Below are 19,922 nucleotides of genomic sequence, written 5' to 3' on the forward strand. Positions count from 1 at the left end.
GGGAGGTACTTGTCAGGGTCAGCTTCTACTTCCTAAACAAGGAAAAGGCGCAAAAAGAAAAAAAGGGGGGAAAAGAGGAGACAGACTGACATCTTTGGGGCCTCCTGCAGGACTGGCTCTTGTGGGTCTCTTTTCCCTACACTTATCTCTTCTAAGAAAGAGGAAGTGATTTACCCAATGACGCAGGCATGTGAAGGGCAGCAGGTACTCCACCTGGTTCCTGGCTCTGGCCCAGGGCCCCCTCCCCAAGTCTGCATGCAGCTGCCCTTGGGGGCTTAGATGGGAGACGGGGTCCTGGGAGAAGGGGTCCAGAGCCTTTAGCCTTTGGAGTAGATTTGGTAGTTTCCTCCATCGCCTCAAAAGAACACTGCTGTCCTCTCTACCAGAAAAGGCCCTTTGCGACAGCCCTCTGCTTCAGGCCATCCTGGATAACCCCGTGGTGCAGCTGGGCCTGACCAACCCTAAAATCTTACTAGCATTTGAAGACATGCTCGAGAACCCGCTGAACAGCACCCAGTGGATGAACGATGCCGAGACGGGCCCAGTCATGCTGCAGATCTCCCGCATTTTCCAGACCCTGAACCGCACGTAGGCCGCGGGGTCCAGGAGGGCGGCCTCTTACTTCCCAGCCGAGGGCTGGGAAGAGCGGGCAGACCCCGGGGTGCCCTGGGCTGGGGAGCGGAGAAGGGCGGGCCGGAGGGGGCCCCACCCTGGGTGTTGGGCGCCCAGGCCACACCCGCGCTTGGATCTTCCTGCTGAAAAACCTCTGTGGCGGCAGCGCGCTCGGCCGTGCCTCTAGCCCCTGACAGTGTTTACAGACAAGGTCGTCACCCCGGGAAGGGGTCACCTCCCTCCAGTGTCCCTCTGGGCTCTTGAAACGCTACTTGAATTGACCTGTAGGCGCTGCTTGTAGAGTCCACTTGTTATTTGAAAGATGGCCTGTTTCAATCCAAAGTGTTAACGTCAAGGGTACTAACTTAAGTAGAACTCGCAGATGACTTTCTTTAATAAATAAATTCCCCTTTTCCAAAAAAAAAAAAAGGAAAAGAAAAGGCCCTTTGGACACAAGCAGTGAATTATCCATTCATTTATTCATCCAACCATTAGATAAATGTATTGAGCTCCTGTTATGTGCTGGGCTCCATCTGTGGCTTAGATAGAAATCACCAGGGCATGGTCTCTGCCTGCGGGGACCACAGGGGAGAGAACTCAGGGATACACATCGTTCAGAGTATAGACAGACAATCCCTAAGGGGCTGTCTACACTTGCTGTCATCGCTCCCTCACCTTTAGTGTATTGTTCAAACCCTTCAGACCTGGCTTTGTCCCTCCCACTGCACTGAAGCCACTTTGGCCAGGTCTGCCAATGACCCCATAACTTGCCACATCTAACGATCACTTCTGTCTTTTTACTTCTGTCATCTAATGGTTGGTTCTGTCTGTCAGCATCCTGCCTCCAGGCATGGGGGCCACAGTCATCAGTTTCCTCGACTCCTCCTCCTCTGAGCTGCTCAGGCTTGGACCTTCTCTTTTCTATCTATACCCTCTCTCCCTAGGTGATCTCATCTAGTCGCATGGCTTTAAATACCATCTATATGCTGGTGACTCACAAATGTATATTTCCAGCCCAGCCCTCTCCTCTCCTCCAGACTCCCCTACCCAACTTCCTGCTTCATGGCTCTGTATGTCCAAAAACATCTCAAACTCAATAGATCCCAAATGGAGCTCTTGATTCTCCTATCTCAAACCTGCGCCTTTTTTCCATCGCAGCAAATGGGCTCACTATTCCTCTAGATGCTCTGCTCAACACAAAAACCTAGGAATCGTCTCAAACCCCTCCCTATTTCTCTCCTGACAAACCCATAATCAAGACCTGTTGGCTAGGACCTCCCTGGAGGTCCAGTGGTTAACACTCCATGCCTCCATTGCAGGGGGGCGCGGGTTCGATCCCTAGCCAGGGAACTAAGATCCCACATGGCACGTGCGGTCAAAAAAAAAGACCTGTTGGCTCATCTCCGACCTAAATCTCAAATCCATCCACTTCCCTTCCCTCCAGTGCCGCCCTGCCCCCCTTCATTCAAGCCAGCCCTATGTCTCATCTGGCTTATTGCAACGACGTATGGACTGCTTGATCTCTATTCCGTCTTCCCCCAGCGAGAACAAACCAGAACACGTGGATCCGCTACTTAAAACCCTCCAGTGGCTTCCCTTGCCTCCTGTGTTATTTTGAACTTCTTACCCTGATCTGCGACACTCTCGTCTGCCTACCCACCTTGGGTTTTCCCGAGCTTCCCTTCCTCAGCACACCCCAGCCGTTGCACACACCTCTGCCTAGGACACTCTTGCCCCAACTTGACCCAGTAATTCCTCCTCATCTTCCAGGTCACAGCTGAGACGACACTTCCCCTGGGAAGTGAACCTGAGTTTTCTGACCATCCCCTGTCACCACATCAGTCTGACTGCACTGGAGTTGTCTGTGTATTTGTCTGTCTCCCCTGCAAGCCTGTGAAGCCAGAGATCATTGACCTTGGTCATAGCCGTAGCACCACAGTATAGAATAAGTATTCAATAAATACTTATTGGCTTAATGGATGGATGAAAAGCCTTTCTACCTCTGGACAAACCAGGGCTCAGACCTGTCTGTATTTTCCCCCGCGACTGGCTGGAACTCCAGCCTCATCCTTGTCTTCCTGCAACAAGGCTTTCTGGAGGTGAGCTGCTGGGCCTGAGCTAAACCCCAGGAGAAGAAAGCAGTGCAGGAAGCAGGGCTGGGCTTCTTGCCCAGCTCGCCCCTCCTTTTACTGCAGGCCCAGGTCTGCCTCTCCCCAAACCCACCCGCTCCTGGACGGCGTCTCCCTTAGTCCTGCCTCCTCCTTTCTTATCCTGGAGAACCTCAGAGGAAACCTAATGGTTGCCTTTATCTAAAAAAAGATATTATTTTAGTGTATTCTTTTGAGTAGGTAACATATGCACATGGTACAAAATAAATCCTCTTCCTGCCCTCCCCTGCCTCACAGCAGCCTCCTCAGAGGTCACCATAGTTACCACTTTCTTGTGCAGCCTTCCAGGAATAATTTATGCACAAATAAACAAACATATATAAGCGCTCTTTTTTTTTTTTTTTTACTCAAATGGCAGCATTCCATTCATGCGCCTCCTTACCTTAGTTTTTTCTGTACAGGTACATAAAGGGCCTCTTTCTTGTCATGGCTGCATGTTATTTCACTGTGTGAAATTCTCATAACTGATTGAACCAGTCGTGGACATTTAGGTTGTTTCCAGTCTTTTGCCATTGAAGACATGCTGCCGTTAATGGCCTTGAACTTCTATTATTTTGCTCATGGGCCAAATCCTAGAAGTGGATTTTTTGGATCAAAGAGTCTGACAGTGGCTATGTAACTGAAAGTGGGGTCTGGCTGCTTGCTGCGCAAAAGCCAATAAAGGAGCAAGGTTGGTGCAAAGGAACGTTTGCTTTATTTTGGGTGCTGGCAACCAGTGGGGAGGGTGGACTCCTGTCCAAACGGCAACTCCCCCCTACTGACAATCAGTGGGCAAGAGCTTTTATAGACGGAGGGAGGGGGCTACACGCAGGAACAGCACAGTCAGCTCTGACCGTCATGTTGAAATTGGTCACTGGTGGTCTGACCAGCGTCATCTTGATTGTTCTAAGTACAGTTAGTCCTTGGTTCCAGGGTTGATTTGTTCCCATTTCTTGGAGGCCAGTTCTTGGAATTGTGGGAGCTTATGTCATGGCTACAGTCCGGTCATCATGTAGTTAACTCCTTCCACCTGGTGCGGGTTTCAGTATCTACAAGACAGCTCACGGGAGATGGCTCAGAATATTATCTATAGCCCTTGAGAAGGAACTAAGGGTCCTTAACTATGCTTAATGACTAAACTATTATTATTTAGTCTTGCTGGACTGTTTTCCTTTGTTTCTGCATTTTCTCACTTCTCTGATCAAACGTATTCTTTTCTTTAGAATGTATTTATTTATTTAATTTTTAATGTATTTTTGGCTGTATTGGGTCTTTGTTGCTGCGCCGCGGGCTTTTCTCTAGTTGTGGTGAGCGGGGGCTACTCTTCGTTGCGGAGCACGGGCTTCTCATTGAGGAGCACGGGCTCTAGGCACGAGGGCTTTAGTAGTTGCGGCACGTGGGCTCAGTAGTTGTGGCTCGCGGGCTCTGGAGCGCAGGCTCAGTAGTTGTGGCGCACGGGCTTAGTTACTCCGCGGCACATGGGATCTTCCCGGACCAGGGCTCGAACCCGTGTCCCCTGCATTGGCAGGTGGATTCTTAACCACTGCGCCACCAGTGGAAGCCCTAAACTTATTGTTTGGCTAAAGTTTTCCCACAGACAAAAGGCAGGCTGAGGACACGGAGGGGCAAAGACCTAGGGTCCTGCTCCGTTTCAGCTACAGAGGTGGTGCCCATTTACTCACAGCCTCACCAACGCTGTGTGTTAACATTTGCTTTGAATTTCACCATTTGATGGGTGACAAGTGGTATCTCAGCGTAGTTTGGTTTTACATTTCTATTACTTTAAAAAAATTGGGGTAAAAATACACATATGAATGAATAGTTATATCTTAGCTGTTTTCAGGCACAAAGTTCAGCAATGTTAAGTATATTCACATTGCTATGCAACCTAAAATCACAATATTTAGTGATGCCAAACTAGTGCCAGGCCTAGCATGCGGCAGCCTCTGCTCCCCAGTAGTGGGGGAGACAGAAATGGAAACAGACATGACAAACCAGAGACAGCACTGGAAGCTGGGGGCTGGGCTGGGGGTGGGGAGATGTTCCAGTAAGTCTCTTAGGAAGAGGGGTTCCAGGATGACCCCTGAAGAAAGGAAAGATCTTCCAGGCTGAGGAACTTGTATGAGCAAAGGTCCACAGGTCTGAGAGATCCAGGTGTGTTCTGGGAACCGCAAGTAATGGTCCTGAGAGCCAGCAAGATGAGCACGGGGGATGAGATTAGAGAAGTCAGGGTCTTGGGCTGAAGGGCCTTGAATCAGGTCACTGTGAGGACTTTGTCATTGGGGGCTGGCAAGTTTTGGACAAAGGAGAGCCAAGATCAAAGGCTGGAGTTAGACTGACAGGCAGGTGGCAGGGCTCAGGTGAGAGACCGCAGAGAGCGGAGGAAGGCCTGCGGGGCTCTGAGGCATTCAGAGCGAAACCCCACGCTCCGCTCCACCTGAGGGACAACTGGAGATGGGAGGGTGAGGGAAGGCGGATTCCCAAAGGAGATGCCATCCCTGAGAAGGGGACTTGGACCCTCGGGGGCTGGGTTGGGTCACGGGAGGGAATCCTGAACAACTAACGGAAGGAGGCGTGGGGGGAAGCCACAGCCTCAGGCCTCAGACTCTCAGGTTTCCCAGCCAGGGTCCGAGACCCCGAGATTTCAAACCAGGGACCGTAGGCGGATCAGACCCCCTTCCCCAGCCCGTTCCTGGGTCACTGCGGATCTCTAAGCCCCGCCCCCACAGGCCCCGCCCCTACGGATATTTGGTAGGGGAGGGCCAGACACCCTCCCCCCCCTCCTCCAAACGCTCTCTGCGGAGGAGGGGCATAAGGACGCGCGAGGTAGGGGGCGGGGAGGGAGGAGGAGCCGGCGTCGCCATGGCAACTAGGCCGGTGGTCTGCCCTGGAGACCCGGGAGGGAAGCTAGGAGAGAGGGGCGGAGGGAGGCTCCGCCGGCTCGGCGCGGGGGCGGCGCGGGGAGGAGTTGGGGAACACCGGGCAGTTTTCACTGTGGGTTCCTGGCGGCGCAGGGAGCCCGTGTGTCTGCGAGCGTGTGTGTGCGAAGTTCTCCTGGGTGAGTGTGCCAGCGCGTGTCTGGGTTTGTGCATGACTGTGGTGTGCGCACGTGGGCACAGGCGTGTGCGCGGGAGTGTCCGTGCAAGATGCGTGTGTCAGCCTGCCCGTGAATGTGTGTGCACCCGTGTGCGCTCCTAAGTGTGCCCGGGCGGGCGCCGGCGGGCGAGTCCCGCCCCCTCCCCAGCCTCCGTCCGCCCCTCCCCGCCCCGCGCCGCCTGCGCCGGCTGCATCCTCGCCTCCACCTCGCTCACCCCCTCCTCCCCGCACTTTCTCCTGCTCTCCCTCCCTCTCGGCTCAGACTGCCGGACTCGGCGCTCTTCTCGCCGGCCGCCCTGGGAATCGCCGGCTGCCACCGCCCAGCTCGCACCCGCTGGCCCCCCAGTGCTTGGGCACCTGTTGGAGGCGCAGAGACAGGTGCAGGGGGCTGGGCTGCCGGGGGCGAGAGGGTGAGGGTGAGTGTGTGTTAGCCTGTGTGTGCCCCTGGGGGTGTTTAGCTTCCCGGAGGCTGTAATTTCTGGCTCCTCTGGAGAGCCAGTTTCAGGAGGAGGCATCTGAGGCAGGGGTCCTCACCTTGGATGGCAGCGGATGGGGGCCCAGGCAGGCGGGCAGATCCTGGGGCTGAACGAAGGGACAGTGGGAAGTGAAAACCTCAGAGGTGGGTGACCCCCAGACCAGACAGGCGCCTGGTGCAGAAGGATAGTCAGAGCCTCAGAAAGACAGAGGAGGGGGCCTAGGGGGCAGCTTCAGGGGTAGGCAGGGCCCAGGGCAGACAGAAGCCCAGAATGAGGGGCTGGCGCTGGGAAGAGGACAGAGGGACAATCTAGAGGAAAGTGGGCAAGGCTGAGGTGGAGCCAGGACCTATCTGGGGGGAGTGGGCTGGCAGCCCAGCCCCGTGGAGCACAGCTTGGGGTCTGGAGGGCCCAGGCCTTCTGCCTGCCCGTCAGCGGGCACAGGCTGCCCTCTCCCTCAGCACCTAGGAAGGGAGGCCAGTGAGGGCCCACAGACCCTGGCGGGTGCCGCCTGGCCCTCAGCCAGCAGACGGGTAGGTTTGAGAAGTCAGACCCGGGCTCAAGCTCTCTCGAACCTCCCTCCCCCAGCCAGGGGTGCTGCATGAGGGGCCGCAGGGGCGACCGCATGACCATCAACATCCAGGAGCACATGGCCATCAACGTGTGCCCGGGGCCCATCCGGCCCATCCGCCAGATCTCTGACTACTTCCCCCGCCGGGGACCAGGACCTGAAGGGGGTGGCGGGGGCTTCGGAGAGGCCCCTGCTCATCTGGGCCCCCTGGCCCTGGCACCCCCTGCAGCCCTCCTTGGGGCCACCACGCCCGAGGATGGAGCTGAGGTGGACAGCTATGACTCGGATGATACCAGTGAGTCTGCGGGCTTGAAGGGCCCAGGATGCTAATGGGGGCCTCCAGGCTTGTGGGAAGGGGATGGGGCCCTGCTGGGGGTGGGGAGGCGGCGGGCACCGCCACCACAGCTGCAGTCAGAGTGGAGATGACAGGTTCAGCTAGGCTCAATATTCAATATTTCTGCTGAGACACTCAACCACCCACAGAGCACCAGTTGCAGCCCAGCCAGGGACCCAGACGTGCACACACAAGCAGGCTGACAGGCACAGACACGCACAAACCTTCACAGCTGGCACACGTAGCAGGCCTGCCCACCTGTCTCTCACACACACCTGTCTTTACGCACGGACTCAGGTTACCTCTTCCCTCTTCTCCAGCCGCCCTGGGCACGCTGGAGTTTGACCTTCTCTACGACCAGGCTTCCTGCACTCTGCACTGTAGTATCCTCAGGGCCAAGGTGGGTACTCCCTGCCCCCCGAGAGCCCTGGCCCTGTTTGCCCCCTACCCTGAGAGGGGTGCGTTTCCATCCTCCTTTCCCTTCCCCAGGCCTGACTCCTGCTCCTCTCCCAGCACCCATCTTGGCTCTCCCGCCCCCAAGGGTCCACACTGCAGAGAGAGGGAGGGAGGGTGGGCAGGCTGGGAGCTCACAGCCCTCTTCCCTCCCCTCCTCTCCAGGGCCTCAAGCCCATGGATTTCAATGGCCTGGCCGACCCCTACGTCAAGCTGCACCTGCTGCCTGGAGCCTGCAAGGTAACGGCCTCCCCCTACCCTCGCCCCCCAGCCTGACCCAGCTTGTGGGTCTGCCCCCAGCCTTCGTCTGCCTCCAGCCTCTGTGGGTCTGGGGGACACGTACTGTGAACCCTTCGTCCCCACACCTAAGGCCAATAAGCTAAAAACTAAGACTCAGAGGAACACGCTGAATCCCGTGTGGAACGAGGACCTGGCGTACCGCGGAATCACAGATGACGACATCACCCACAAGGTGCTCAGGTGAGGGGTCTGTCCTCCCGGTTACCAACGAGTCCAGCTCAGCACCTCCTTGGGGACAACTGTCATTGGAACCTTCTTTGGTTGGTCGACCCACCTCCCATTAAGCCCTCGGATGCTCTAGAACCATCAGTGGCTCCCTGTCCCCTTCGGGAGCAGGCCAGAATGTTCCCCTGGGTTCCTGCCCTCCAAATAGCTCCTACTGCTCCTTCAACAGAGGACCGCCCTCTTGCGACTGGTCGGGTTCCTATCTCCTGACCTTTGCCTGTCGTGTCTCTTCCTGCTTCCTCTCTCTGCCGGCCTAAATCCCACTCATCATTTGAGGCTCTGCCTCCTCCTGCAGTCTTTCCCTGCTCACTGAGACCCCTTCTCAGAGCCCCTGACTTAAGTCAGACCTATGCAGCAGAGCTCTGCCCATTCTGCTGCCCTTGTCTCCCTAACATCTCTAAGGAGTGAAGTCTCAAGCGACAGAAATGGGAATGAGGCTTAGGGAGGTTAAGTGACTCGCTCAAGGTCATGTGGTTGCTAGGTGGCGGAGCTGGGAATTGAACACCTCTGCATGACACAGCTGCTCGAGAGTGTCACAGCAGAAGGCAGGGAAAGGGGCTGCAGACCGAGACGGATGGAAGTGAAAGCAATAATCTCTTACTTGCTGGGTTCATGAGCCTCTCCCAGGCTGGCTCCCTGCTCCACACAGGAAAGGACAGGGGCTCTAGGGGGAGGTATGCGCTCCTGGTCCAACTGCTCAAGGCTCCTTCAGGCCCTTCTAGCTCTTACATCCTGGACCCGTGACCCACATCCACCAGTGCACACCCTGTGCATGTTCAGTTGGATCCTGTCCCCAGGCCCTGAATGGAGGCTGTGTGTGTGTGTGTGTGTGTGTGTGTGTGTGTGTGTGTGGTCGCATTCCCAAGATTTGTGAGGGCTTCCTCAAGGAGCCGAGCAGGTCCTGATGGGCCGGGGACAGCCTGGGCAGCTGGAAAGGGAGGCACAGAGGAACAGGGCAAATCAAAACATCCTCCCCCAGCTCCAGGCCTGGTGCTCCCCACACAGCCCTGAGACAGCCCATTTTACAAGTGAGGTGTAGAGTATTTAGGGCAGAGCTGGGACCAGCCTCGAGTGTTCAGAGTTCAGTCGGAGGACCTTTCTCCCAAACTGGAGTGGGGCTCAAGTACCCCAGGGGGCCTTGACCCTGCAGTTCCCTACCAGGATCTCCGTCTGTGATGAAGACAAGCTGAGCCACAACGAGTTCATCGGGGAGATCCGTGTACCCCTCCGCCGCCTCAAGCCTTCACAGAAGAAGCATTTTAACATCTGCCTTGAGCGCCAGGTCCCGGTCTGTGCCAGGCTGCGGGGTACCACGGGAAGGGGGCCCTGGGGAGATCAGGTTTCCAGAACTTTCTCTTTGCCCCCTCAGCTGGCTTCACCCTCTTCCATGTCTGTGGCGCTGAGGGGCATCTCCTGTTACCTGAAGGAGGTGAGCCACCCACGGGGACCGCATCTGGGCGGGAGGTGGTGAGGGTGCCGGCTGACGCCCGCGTCTGCTGGCAGCTGGAGCAGGTGGAGCAGGGGCCCGGGCTGCTGGAGGAGCGCGGGCGCATCCTGCTGAACCTCAGCTATAGCTCTCGGCGCCGTGGGCTGCTGGTGGGCATCGTGCGCTGCGCCCACCTGGCTGCCATGGACGTCAACGGCTACTCTGACCCCTACGTCAAGACGTGAGCCCTCGCCCTGCCCCGAGGCCCACCCTCCCCTCCCCAGGGACTTGCCACCAGCCCTGTCCTCTTCTGGGCCTGGCCTGTCCCTGACTGACCTGCTGCCCCACCCCCGTCCCTCCTCCCCCTCGGCAGGTACCTGAGGCCAGACGTGGATAAGAAATCCAAGCACAAAACATGTGTGAAGAAGAAGACTCTAAACCCGGAATTTAATGAGGTAAATGGGGCAGAGGCCAGAAATCGAGTGGGGCTGGGGCTGGGAGTGGGGGCAGCGCCTCATGGAAGGTGTCGCTTGCCCTGTCCCAGGAGTTCTTCTACGAGATGGAGCTCTCCACTCTGGCCAGCAAGACTCTGGAAGTCACAGTCTGGGACTATGACATTGGCAAATCCAACGACTTCATCGGTGAGGGAGGAGCCTGCTGGGTGGTGCTGATGGAGGGCAGCCTGGCAGTGAGCCCGGCCCTGATCTTGCCTGCCTCTACTGCTCCCAGGTGGCGTGGCCCTGGGGCCAGGAGCCCGGAGAGAGGCCCGGAAGCACTGGAGTGACTGTCTGCAGCAGCCGGACGCAGCTCTGGAGCGCTGGCACACCTTGACCAGCCAGTTGCCCCCGGCAGCCGGAGCCCTGCCTTCAGCCTGAGCAGGACAGCGGCCGCCCAGCACAGGGCCCTCAGGGCTGGGCCCAGTAGGCAGCCTTCGCACGAGTGTGTTGCACGTTTACACGGGGTGGAGGCCCCACCCCGCACTACTTGTCTTGTTTCGTGTCTCCGTGACCGTGGGCCTGTCTTCTTGTGAGGGACTGTGGAGATCTATATTCACATATGCAAACTTCCTCCTGCCTGACTCGCTACAACAGACAAATATGCAAACCACCCATCCAGAGCACACCTGCAGGGGGGATGCCACAGTGCCCCTGCCCCAAGGACCCGGCTGCTGCTCCTCTCTCCTGCCTCTCCAGGCTGCCCGGCCCCCTCCCCTCCAGGGAGGAGGTCGGATTAGGGGGGGTTTGGAGGAGGAGGTTTCCAAAAAATGAAAATGACACACACAAAAAGAGGCACTCCTTTAATGCAGAATCTTCATTAAAAAAACCACCACCACCGAGCCCTGTACAGCTGCCCTTTTAAGTGCGGGGGCCACCGCAGGGTCTCTGCCTCTCTGAGAGGTGGCAGATGCTCCTGGCCCACTCATTTAAATAACTGTCCCCTGGATTGGGCTGGGATGTGAAGGCAGGGCCCCTGCCCTCCCTGGAGAGGGCCCACCTTCTGGGGGACATTCATGCATGTTTACGCCTTTTCTGATTGTGTCAGTGGCCACAGCATGGCAACCGGGCGTCAATAAACGTCTCTGCGGAAGCTGGGGGCTCATGTGTGCTGACACAGAGGGCGCGGGGCAGGGGGTCAGGCAGAGGGGTTCACTCCGGGATGTCGATCACCAGGTCATCATCCCCGTCCAGGGCGTCGTCCCCGCTGCCTGCATCGCTGAACATCTGCCGAGGGACGGCGCTCAGGATCGTAGGGGGAGGCATCTTGGGTGGGGCAGTGGGGCCAGGGCTGCCCCACGCCGGCCCCAGAACCCCGGCCTGGGAAGGTCAGCGGCCCTCCCACGGGGGCAGTCGGGGGGTCCTACCGCCATCTGCAGCAGTGGGGGAGAAACACAGGGAGGGCTATCAGGGAGGCACTGGGACCTCCAGGAGGCTGGCACTGCCCCTTAAGACAGTTCCAGGGGATGGGGAAGGGGGCAAAGGCTCATTCAAGGGGTAGTGGACACAGCTAGGCCAGCCACGGCTGGAATCAGGGAGCCTGCCCCACCTCAGCCCTGCAGAGTCTCACACCAGCAAGTGCGTGGGGTGTGAGGGTTGGTGATGGAAGTGCTGATGAGGGTGGCGGTGGAGGGAGTCTCATGGGAAACCAGGAGGGAAAGGCCGGGCCCTGTCCTGCCAGTCAGGCACTGTGGCTGCCCCTGGGATAGCAGCCAGTGCCAGAGCCAGCCTGGAGTGCCTGCCTGCCCGCCTCTGGGCACCTCCAGTACCACCTGCCACACTGGCCTCCTCTCCCTCCTCCTCCTGAGGGGCTCACTGGTTTGGTGGAGGGTGTCAAAGGTCTTCACCCCCAGCCGTGTGAGGCTTCTACCTCTTGTGTCTGGAGGGGCCCCTCTGTGGGATCCCCAGAGCCACCGGCCTAGGCCAGGCCCTCCTCTCAGCTCACCTGGACTCCCTGCCTTCAGCCTCTCCCAGATCCAGCGCCTCCTCCGCACTGCAGCCAGAGTAAGCTCTCTAGAACACAGACCTGAGCGCGTCACTCCTGTACTCGGGGGCCTCCGGCTCCTCGCTGCCCTCAGGACAGGCAGTGCCTGAGAACAGGCCAGTCCTTCCACCTGGACTGTCCTTTTCTATTTGTCAAAGGTCCTGCCTTTGTGCTCTGAGGCTGGGAAGGTGGCCTCTGTCCTGACCCAACCCTCCAGCCCCACCCCTGCCAGGTCCTTCTGAATCCTTCCCAGATCTGTGGACCTCCTGCTTTGCCTGTAGGCACAAACTGAGCACCTACTATGTGCCAGATGACTTCCATTAATGATCTCTCTCACTCTTCCGACCACCCTGGAAGGCAGGAGAGGTCATCAGCCAGAGGAGGAAACGGAGGCTTGGAAATGGAGGTTTGAAGGCACAGGCCTGCCAGGTCCCCACCAGGCAGTGTCCAGTCTGGCCCCGGGGTGCGGGGATGGCAGTAGTCCTTCACAGTGGCCCTTCTGATTGCCTTAACACATTCGGGCCCCTGTGGCCTACTCTCTGCTTCTCAAGGCGGCCCCCCTCACCGCCGCTGTTCCTAGGTGACATGGAGGGCCAGAGTGGGTTGTATGTCGGAGCGACTGGGGGTCTGCCAGGATGGATGACAGACAGGAAGCCAAGCTCTGAACAGCACCCTTGCACCCAGTACCAGGCACTCATGTGCACACAACGGGAGCAGATGCCACCGCACGACTGAGAAGGCCGGTGGCATGACTGTCCCCCTCCTCTGGCCACCACCTCTTGATTACCTACCCGAGGCCCCATGTCCTACCCCTGCTTGGACTGACGTCATGGCCCTCCTCAGCGTGACCCACGGTAGTGAATGCTTATCTGTGGCGCACGAGGGACAGGCACCCGGGCTAAGTGTTTTCTCTCTCTTAACTCATTTTTATCCTCACAACGACCCCACCGAACAGAGGAGCAAGCGGAGGCCCTGAGAGTTAAATGACGCGCCCAAGTCGCACGGCGAGTGCGTGGAGGAAACCCAGCTAAAAACGGGTGAGGCCCAGGCTCCTGACTGACCTGCTTCAGTCTTCACAGCGTCCCCTCCCCTCTCTCACACCACCACACCCAGAAACTTCAGGGGACCCCCACTCTCCTCATAGGACACACAGCCTTCTATGACCTGACCCACCCTATCCTTCCTAGGCTGTTCGCTCTCACCCCTCCGGCTCCAGCCCAAACACCACTTTTGCCGTGTCCCCGCCTTCCTTCCGACAACCGCCTCAGCCTGACTCTCACCCTGGGCTCAAGTGTCACCTGTTCTTTGAGGCCGTCCCTGATTTTTCCCCTCCCCCATGCACCGCCATTGGTTTGGGCCCTTTTCCCCTGCCTGCCCCGAACATAGCTCACTGTACCACGCCTCTGGGTCAGGAGCCAGCACTTCAGAGCCCTGAACTGCCAAGCGCACACCACGCCACGCCTCCACGCTCTGCTCCAGGTTTCTCTGGCCCGTGCCTTCTCTCCACCAGTCCGCCCCAGCCCAGGAAGCGGAACCCCTGCCAAGTAGCGGTGAAGCAGGAGCTGAGCAGTAATCGTCACCCGTTATCTACTCATCTTCCAGGCTTCAAGGGCCAAGGTCACGCGGGAGGAAGTGGCAGAGCTGGGGTTAGAACTCCAGAAACCCACACTCCTAACCACCACAAGCAGGGCTCCCGTTCCACCTCTGGCTCCAGAGTCTCCAGTCTCCAGTCCACCCAACTTGAGAGCTGCCAGCCCGGTCCTTATTTCACTTTGACTCAGAGCTGGAAGGGCACTGTGCCTTCCGTGTCCTCATCTCTCCCAGGGCTCAGGGTGCAGAGACCTCTTCTCCTCGCCATCCACCTCCCTGCCCGTGACTTCCAAATACGGCCCCCGTGCGGCCCAGGCTCATGTTACCCAGTTGTCTCGTTGACATTTCCAGACAGCATCTCAAGACATCCAAAGCCAAACTCACCTTCCTTCCCAAACCTGCTCCTCCCAGAGTCCTCCCCGACTCAGAAAAGGGCCACTTCTTTGGCTGCTCAGGCCCAAACCCCTGGAGTCACCCTCAACGTCCCTCTCTCTCACAGCCCACACGGCTCTTCCTGGGGCTCATTCTTTGAAAGAGACCCATCACCCACTTTTCACCCTTCCCCCTGCTGCCTGGTTGACCGCAGGAGCCTCCTCACTGGTATCCCCCACTTCCATCCTGACCCCCCCACCCACCAGCCTATTCACTGCAGTGTCAAGCAGTTTTCTTAACACATCAATCAGATCAGATGCCCCTCTGCCCCACCTTCTCCAGTGGCTCCCGTTTCACTCACAGTACCAGCCAGAAACTTCCCAACACCTCCGAGGCCCTCCACAGCCTTGCCCCTCAGGTGCTGTTCTGACCTGCTCTCTGGTCACTCTCCCTCTCCCTCTCCTACCGACCACACTGGCCTCCTTCCTAGTCCTTGAAGAAGCCGAACACGTACCCACCCCCAGGGCCCCTGTGCTGGTTCTTCCTGAATGAAACACTTTGCAGAGAGCCAGAGGGCTTTGCTCATTTAAGTCTCTGACCACCCCACTGTAAACATCAGCCCCACGTACTCTGGTGTTTTCCCACGCTCTTTATCTGAATCTATCTTTCTACATTGTTACCTATTTATCTTGTTTCCTGCCTACCCTTCGAGAACATGGGCTCCATGAAAGCAGGATTTCTGCTCTGTTCGCTACTGTATGGTGCAGCACTAGCACAGTGCCTGGTACACAGCAGACGCTCCACAACACTTGCTGATTACACGTGGTTTGATCACTCACTTTACAGACAAACAACCTGAGACCTAGAGGGTCACGGTCCACATGGTTTCTAAGTGGTGCAACCTTGACTTGATTCTAGATCCCACAACTCTGCCCCTCCTTGGGGGGCTGCCTGGCAATACAGAACACTTGTGAAAATGAGCCTGGCCCCCAGCCACCTTCACTCTGAGCTGCCCCGAGTCTGGGCTTGCCCTGACTGGTCTCACAGGGAGCCTGGGAGCCAGGACTTCTGGGACCCGCCCCCTCAGCGCCTAACCCTGGGCTGGGTCCCCAGCAGCAGCCCCAAATCAGCCCTTCAACGTTCTCGGACAGGCCCCCAGCCGTCCTGAGCCTCCCTCAGGTGGCTGTCCTGCCGTTCTGGCCCCTCCCTAACGTCCCCCAAACAGGGTACCTTGAGTTTCCGGGGCAGGCGGGGCCGTTTCTCTTCCCGCTTGGGCCTCAGGGGGCTGGGCTCGGGCAGCTGCAGGGCCAGGTAGTCAGAAGGGAATGGGGGGTAGGTGGGGGAAGCCAGCTGCAGGCGGGAGTGAGGGGATGGAGATGGGAAATGAGTGGATGGGGTGGGGGTAGAAGGAAGAAAATGCAAACAGGAGGAAGAATGGAAAAACAAGAGATGGTGATGAGTGCGGCTCCTGAGAACAGACGGGAGGGGACAGCAGCAGGACTGTGTCCTGGGGTCTCCTCTCCTCAGTCACGTCTGTCCCCCATTCCTACACCAGGGAGAAGTAGGCAGCCCCGACTCACACCCCTCCGAGGCACGCTTGCTGGCCACACCCAGACAGATGTTCTTGGTGCTGGGCTGGCTTCACCCTGAGGCCTGGACCCCTCTGCCCAAATGATGCCCACCTTATTCCCAGGCATCTGACCATTTCCCACCCCTGACCCCAACTCACCGAGCTCAGGTATGGGGAGGGGGCCCCAGAGGCCTGAAGGGGAAACCTGTTGAAGGAGGCAGGGAGAGGCTGGTGGGGGAGGGGGCACCCCCCAGCGGAGGGCTTCTCTTCCTGGAGAAAGGACAGGGGAGGGGGTCAGAGGCAAGAGGCAGCCCAGGTACCCTCTCCAACCCCCACTCCCCACCCTCCCGGGAAGAATGATGGCTTCTTCTCACCTCTTAGGGGCTGGCGTGTCCGACAACTTGGATGTCCCCTCTGTCTCGCTGTTATCTGAAGATGCAGTGGCATCTGAGTCTGTGAGGGGAGGGCTGGTAAGTAGTGGGTGGGAGTCCCCGTCTACCCCAGAGGGGCGTAATCTCAACTCTACGGAAGGGTTCTGGGGAATCTGAAGGGCACACAGGTGTATTCTGGGGAGGCCCACAGCTTCCTTAAAATGTCCTTTACGACCTAATTCCTGCCTGGACTCCTCCCTGGTAACATACTGTCAAGCATTTTCTACGTGCCAGGCTCTGAACAGGTGCTTGACATTCACTGCCTCTCCTTGTCTTCAGAACTATCCAAGGAGAAAAGGGAAGACGTCACCTCCGCTTTTCAGATGCAGTCACGGAGGCTCAGAAAGGAAGGTGTTGGACTGGGACTTGAGCCCAGGCCTCTGACTCCTGACCATTTTATGCTATTCTCTTATTTGCCTAAGCTGTCCAGAGCTTACCTCTGCCCCACTCCACATATGCAGGGTCCTGGTAATTTGCCCCTCAAATCTCTCCTACCTTCACTCACTGTTCCCCATTCCAACTGTCACGAGGTCAGGTCAGCACCATGTCAAAATCACCTGCTAAGCAATCTCACCTCTCCTGCCACCCACTGTCCTCCCCGAGGACAGAACAACATAAAACGCAAAACTGATCACATCCTTCCCAATTGCCTGGAAGCATTTGAAGTGCTTCTTAATATAGCCCCAACCCCACCCTTCTGGTCTCCCAACCAAACTGTATTCTTCACATCACACCAACCTATTTTCTCAAAACCAAAATTCATTTCCCAGATTTGTGCCTCTACCTAGAAGGCCCATCATTCACTTAACAGATAACCATTTACACGTAAAATACGTTATTCCCGATTTCTCTGCTCAGATAGATCCTTTAAGAAGCAGATTAGGGCTTCCATGGTGGCGCAGTGGTTGGGAGTCCGCCTGCCACTGCAGGGGATGCGGGTTCGTGCCCCGGTCCGGGAAGATCCCACATGCCGCGGAGCGGCTGGGCCCGTGAACCATGGACGCTGAGCCTGCGCGTCCGGAGCCTGTGCTCCGCAACGGGAGAGGCCACAGCGGTGAGAGGCCCGCGTACCGCAAAAAAAAAAAAAAAGAAAGAAAGAAGTAGATTAAATGTCACCTCTCTGAAAAGTCTCCCAGAATCCCTCAGGCCCAGTTGATGGCTGACTCTTCCAGAACCCTTTACTCTCACTGGTCACGGCTCTCCTCACTCTACTAGGACACTGTCATATATGGGTGTCTCCCTGACCACACTGTGGGCTTCTCCAGGATTTAAGTGGTGGCTTATGTCTCTGGCTCTTGTTTCTCAGCTATATCCCACTCTGATCATAAACAGGCTGGGTTCCCTCACGCCTCCTATCCTGAAGTCCCCCTCCAAAAGCAAGTTAACTGAAAGACCTCCAGGAAGGAACATGAAGGCAATGAGAAGCTAGAATGAAAGCCAAATATTTTGCCATGATCTACATGAGTTGGCTCCTACCTACTTCTTTGACCTCATCCACTGTCTTCCTATAATATGTAAATGAATAGGTGTTCAATGTTCTAATAAAACATTATTTACAAAAACAAGCAATCTGGGGAACTTTTCTGGTGGGGCAGTGGTTAAGAATCCGCTGGCCAATGCAGCGGGCATGGGTTCGATCCCAGGTCCAGGAAGAACCCACACGCCGTGGAGCATCTAAGCCCGTGTGCCACAACTACTGAGCCTGCGCTCTAGAGCCATGCTCCGCAACAAGAGAAGCCACCGCAATAAGCCCCGCGCACCGCAACGAAGAGTAGCCCCCACTCGCCGCAACTAGAGAAAACCCGCGCGCAGCAACGCACACCCAATGCAGCCAAAAATAAATAAGTAAATAAAACAAAAACAAGCAATCTGGCTGTTTGCTGACCCTTGCTCTAGACACCATGGAGAGAGGTGATTGGCATGTGACATGGCTTATGAGAAAAACTGGGCCACAAAGGCCATCTTAGGACCTTTTTCAAATTGTGGGTATCAACCTAATAGTGGGTCACAAATTCAACTTACTGATTTACAACGAGCACTAAATGGAAAAAAAAACAAAAGCAGTCTAAAAAGTATCAGAACAAACTGCATATAGGGCTCTTAACATTATTTCACTAAATTTTGTTTTATAAGCAAGTAAGTACGTGGGGGTTGGTCACGATGTAAAATCTATTATTGGTTGTAAACGGTGCTCAAAAAAGTTTGAGAACAGTGCTTTACGTGCTTCATCCTTCTCCTCAAAAAAACCTGGTACGTTTTTACCTCAGGGAATCTGCATCTGTGACTCCCTCTGTGGGAAATCTCTCACTCATCTTCACATCTTCTTCTTATCTAGGTCCCAGCTCCAACATTACTTCCTGAAAAAAGCCTTTCTTGAATTCTTTATTAAGATGTTGCCTGCCATCTACTTTTGTATGGTCTGTAACTAAGAACGGCTTTTACATTTTTAAATCGTTGGGGGAAAAGAAACTCCAAAGAAAAATATTTCATGACGTGAAAGTTTTATGATGTTCACATTCATAAATAAAGTTTTATTGAAACACAGCCATACTCACTTATTCACAACTCACCTATTGCTGTTTCTGCACAACAAAGGCAGAGCTGTATAGGCGCAACAGAAATTGTACGTTCTTCAAAGCCTAAAATACTTATTACTTGGCCCTTTACAGAGAAAGTTTTATCAACCCCCGTTCTACTCTAATCCTACCACGTAACCTGATTTTCTTCCTCAAATCTAAAATTCTAGTTTATTTCTTTGCTTACTTACTACCCCCAACGAGAATACAAATTCCAAGAGGCTTTATCCATCTTGGTTACCACTGTATCCTCTGTGCAAAGCCCACTGCCTGAAATACAGCAGATACTCAGTTATACTTGAGTGAAAGAATAGTGAGGAGGACGACAAGCCACTAGGCTTAAGAACCATTGGAGGCTGTATTGGCCTCCGCGGCCTAAAGGGAGGGCCCAGGAAGCTTGCTGGAGTGCCAGGAGCATGTCCTCCACCAATTTTTCATGACCTTGCTCACCAGAAGAGTCTTCATCCACGTTCTCGTACTGCAGAAGTCGGTCTAGGAGGAAACTGAGGGAACGGGCGGAAAGAACAAGAGTGTTTACTACCATCTCTGCAATGTTCTCCTGGGCCCTCGTCCCTTCCAGCTGGCCTGTTGGAGCCTCACAACAGCCCCGAGGCAGTTATCATGCATTTGTGGCCCATTCCAGGATGGGATCCGAATGCAGATCCACAGGAGCCACATCACCCGCTGGCCTCCCTCCTCCTCTCAACGTGTCTCACCTCTTGTCCCGGGACACCTTCAGCAATTTCCTCTGCGCCTTCCTCAGTTCCTCCTGGAAGCACTCGTGTTCCTGTATTACCGGCAAGGTGGGAGCTGAGCCAACGGCCGTCCGTAAATGGAGCCCGGACGCCGGCCACAGCTCACCCTACTCTCTTCACACACAGGTAAACTGAAGTCTTACGAGCACCAGGCCTCACCCCCTACCGCCTCACCACCCCAGCACTCACGTAGATGAGGAATTTGAGCTTCCGCTTCAGGTTCCGGTATTTCTTCTTGTAGTCCACTTCGCCGTCCGCCGGCCCGTTCATGACCCGCCCCGGGAGAAGCGCCCCAGCACTGGCCGGGAGCCGGGCTACCCCGAGCCGGCTCAGCCCAGCCTCTCCCACCTCCACTTCCGGAGAGTCGGCAGGGCTGTATCCGCTGGGACTACAACTCCCGCCGTGCCCCGCGCCCAGGAATCGTAACCACACCGGCTGCCCTCCTGGGGAATACCGGGAAAGGAACGTTGCTTCCAGGGGATACGCTAAAAATGGCGCCGCGGCGACGGGATG

At 56.3% G+C, this 19,922-nt stretch overlaps 2 protein-coding genes across 2 annotated transcripts; one reads left to right on the plus strand and one right to left on the minus strand.

Moving 5' to 3' along the window:
• Positions 1-6,118: 6,118 nt before the first annotated feature.
• DOC2A (double C2 domain alpha) lies at positions 6,119-11,224 on the plus strand. The gene is made up of 11 exons (XM_032606890.1): positions 6,119-6,233; positions 6,917-7,194; positions 7,554-7,633; positions 7,852-7,926; positions 8,057-8,166; positions 9,373-9,499; positions 9,581-9,640; positions 9,715-9,878; positions 10,011-10,092; positions 10,182-10,278; positions 10,367-11,224. The coding sequence occupies exons 2-11, from the start codon at positions 6,930-6,932 to the stop codon at positions 10,510-10,512; spliced, it is 1,206 nt and encodes a 401-aa protein (XP_032462781.1). The 5' UTR covers positions 6,119-6,233; positions 6,917-6,929; the 3' UTR covers positions 10,513-11,224.
• INO80E (INO80 complex subunit E) lies at positions 10,920-19,772 on the minus strand. The gene is given in 10 exon segments (XM_032606893.1): positions 10,920-11,425; positions 11,427-11,479; positions 11,481-11,504; positions 15,308-15,427; positions 15,807-15,844; positions 15,847-15,917; positions 16,022-16,100; positions 19,105-19,157; positions 19,371-19,441; positions 19,599-19,772. Coding segments are annotated over 10 exon segments (732 nt in total). The 5' UTR covers positions 19,680-19,772; the 3' UTR covers positions 10,920-11,283.
• Between the last annotated feature and the right edge of the window lie 150 nt (positions 19,773-19,922).

The sequence above is a fragment of the Phocoena sinus genome, chromosome 15, assembly GCF_008692025.1.
Source record: "Phocoena sinus isolate mPhoSin1 chromosome 15, mPhoSin1.pri, whole genome shotgun sequence".
In the NCBI taxonomy this organism is placed as follows: Eukaryota; Metazoa; Chordata; class Mammalia; order Artiodactyla; family Phocoenidae; genus Phocoena; species Phocoena sinus.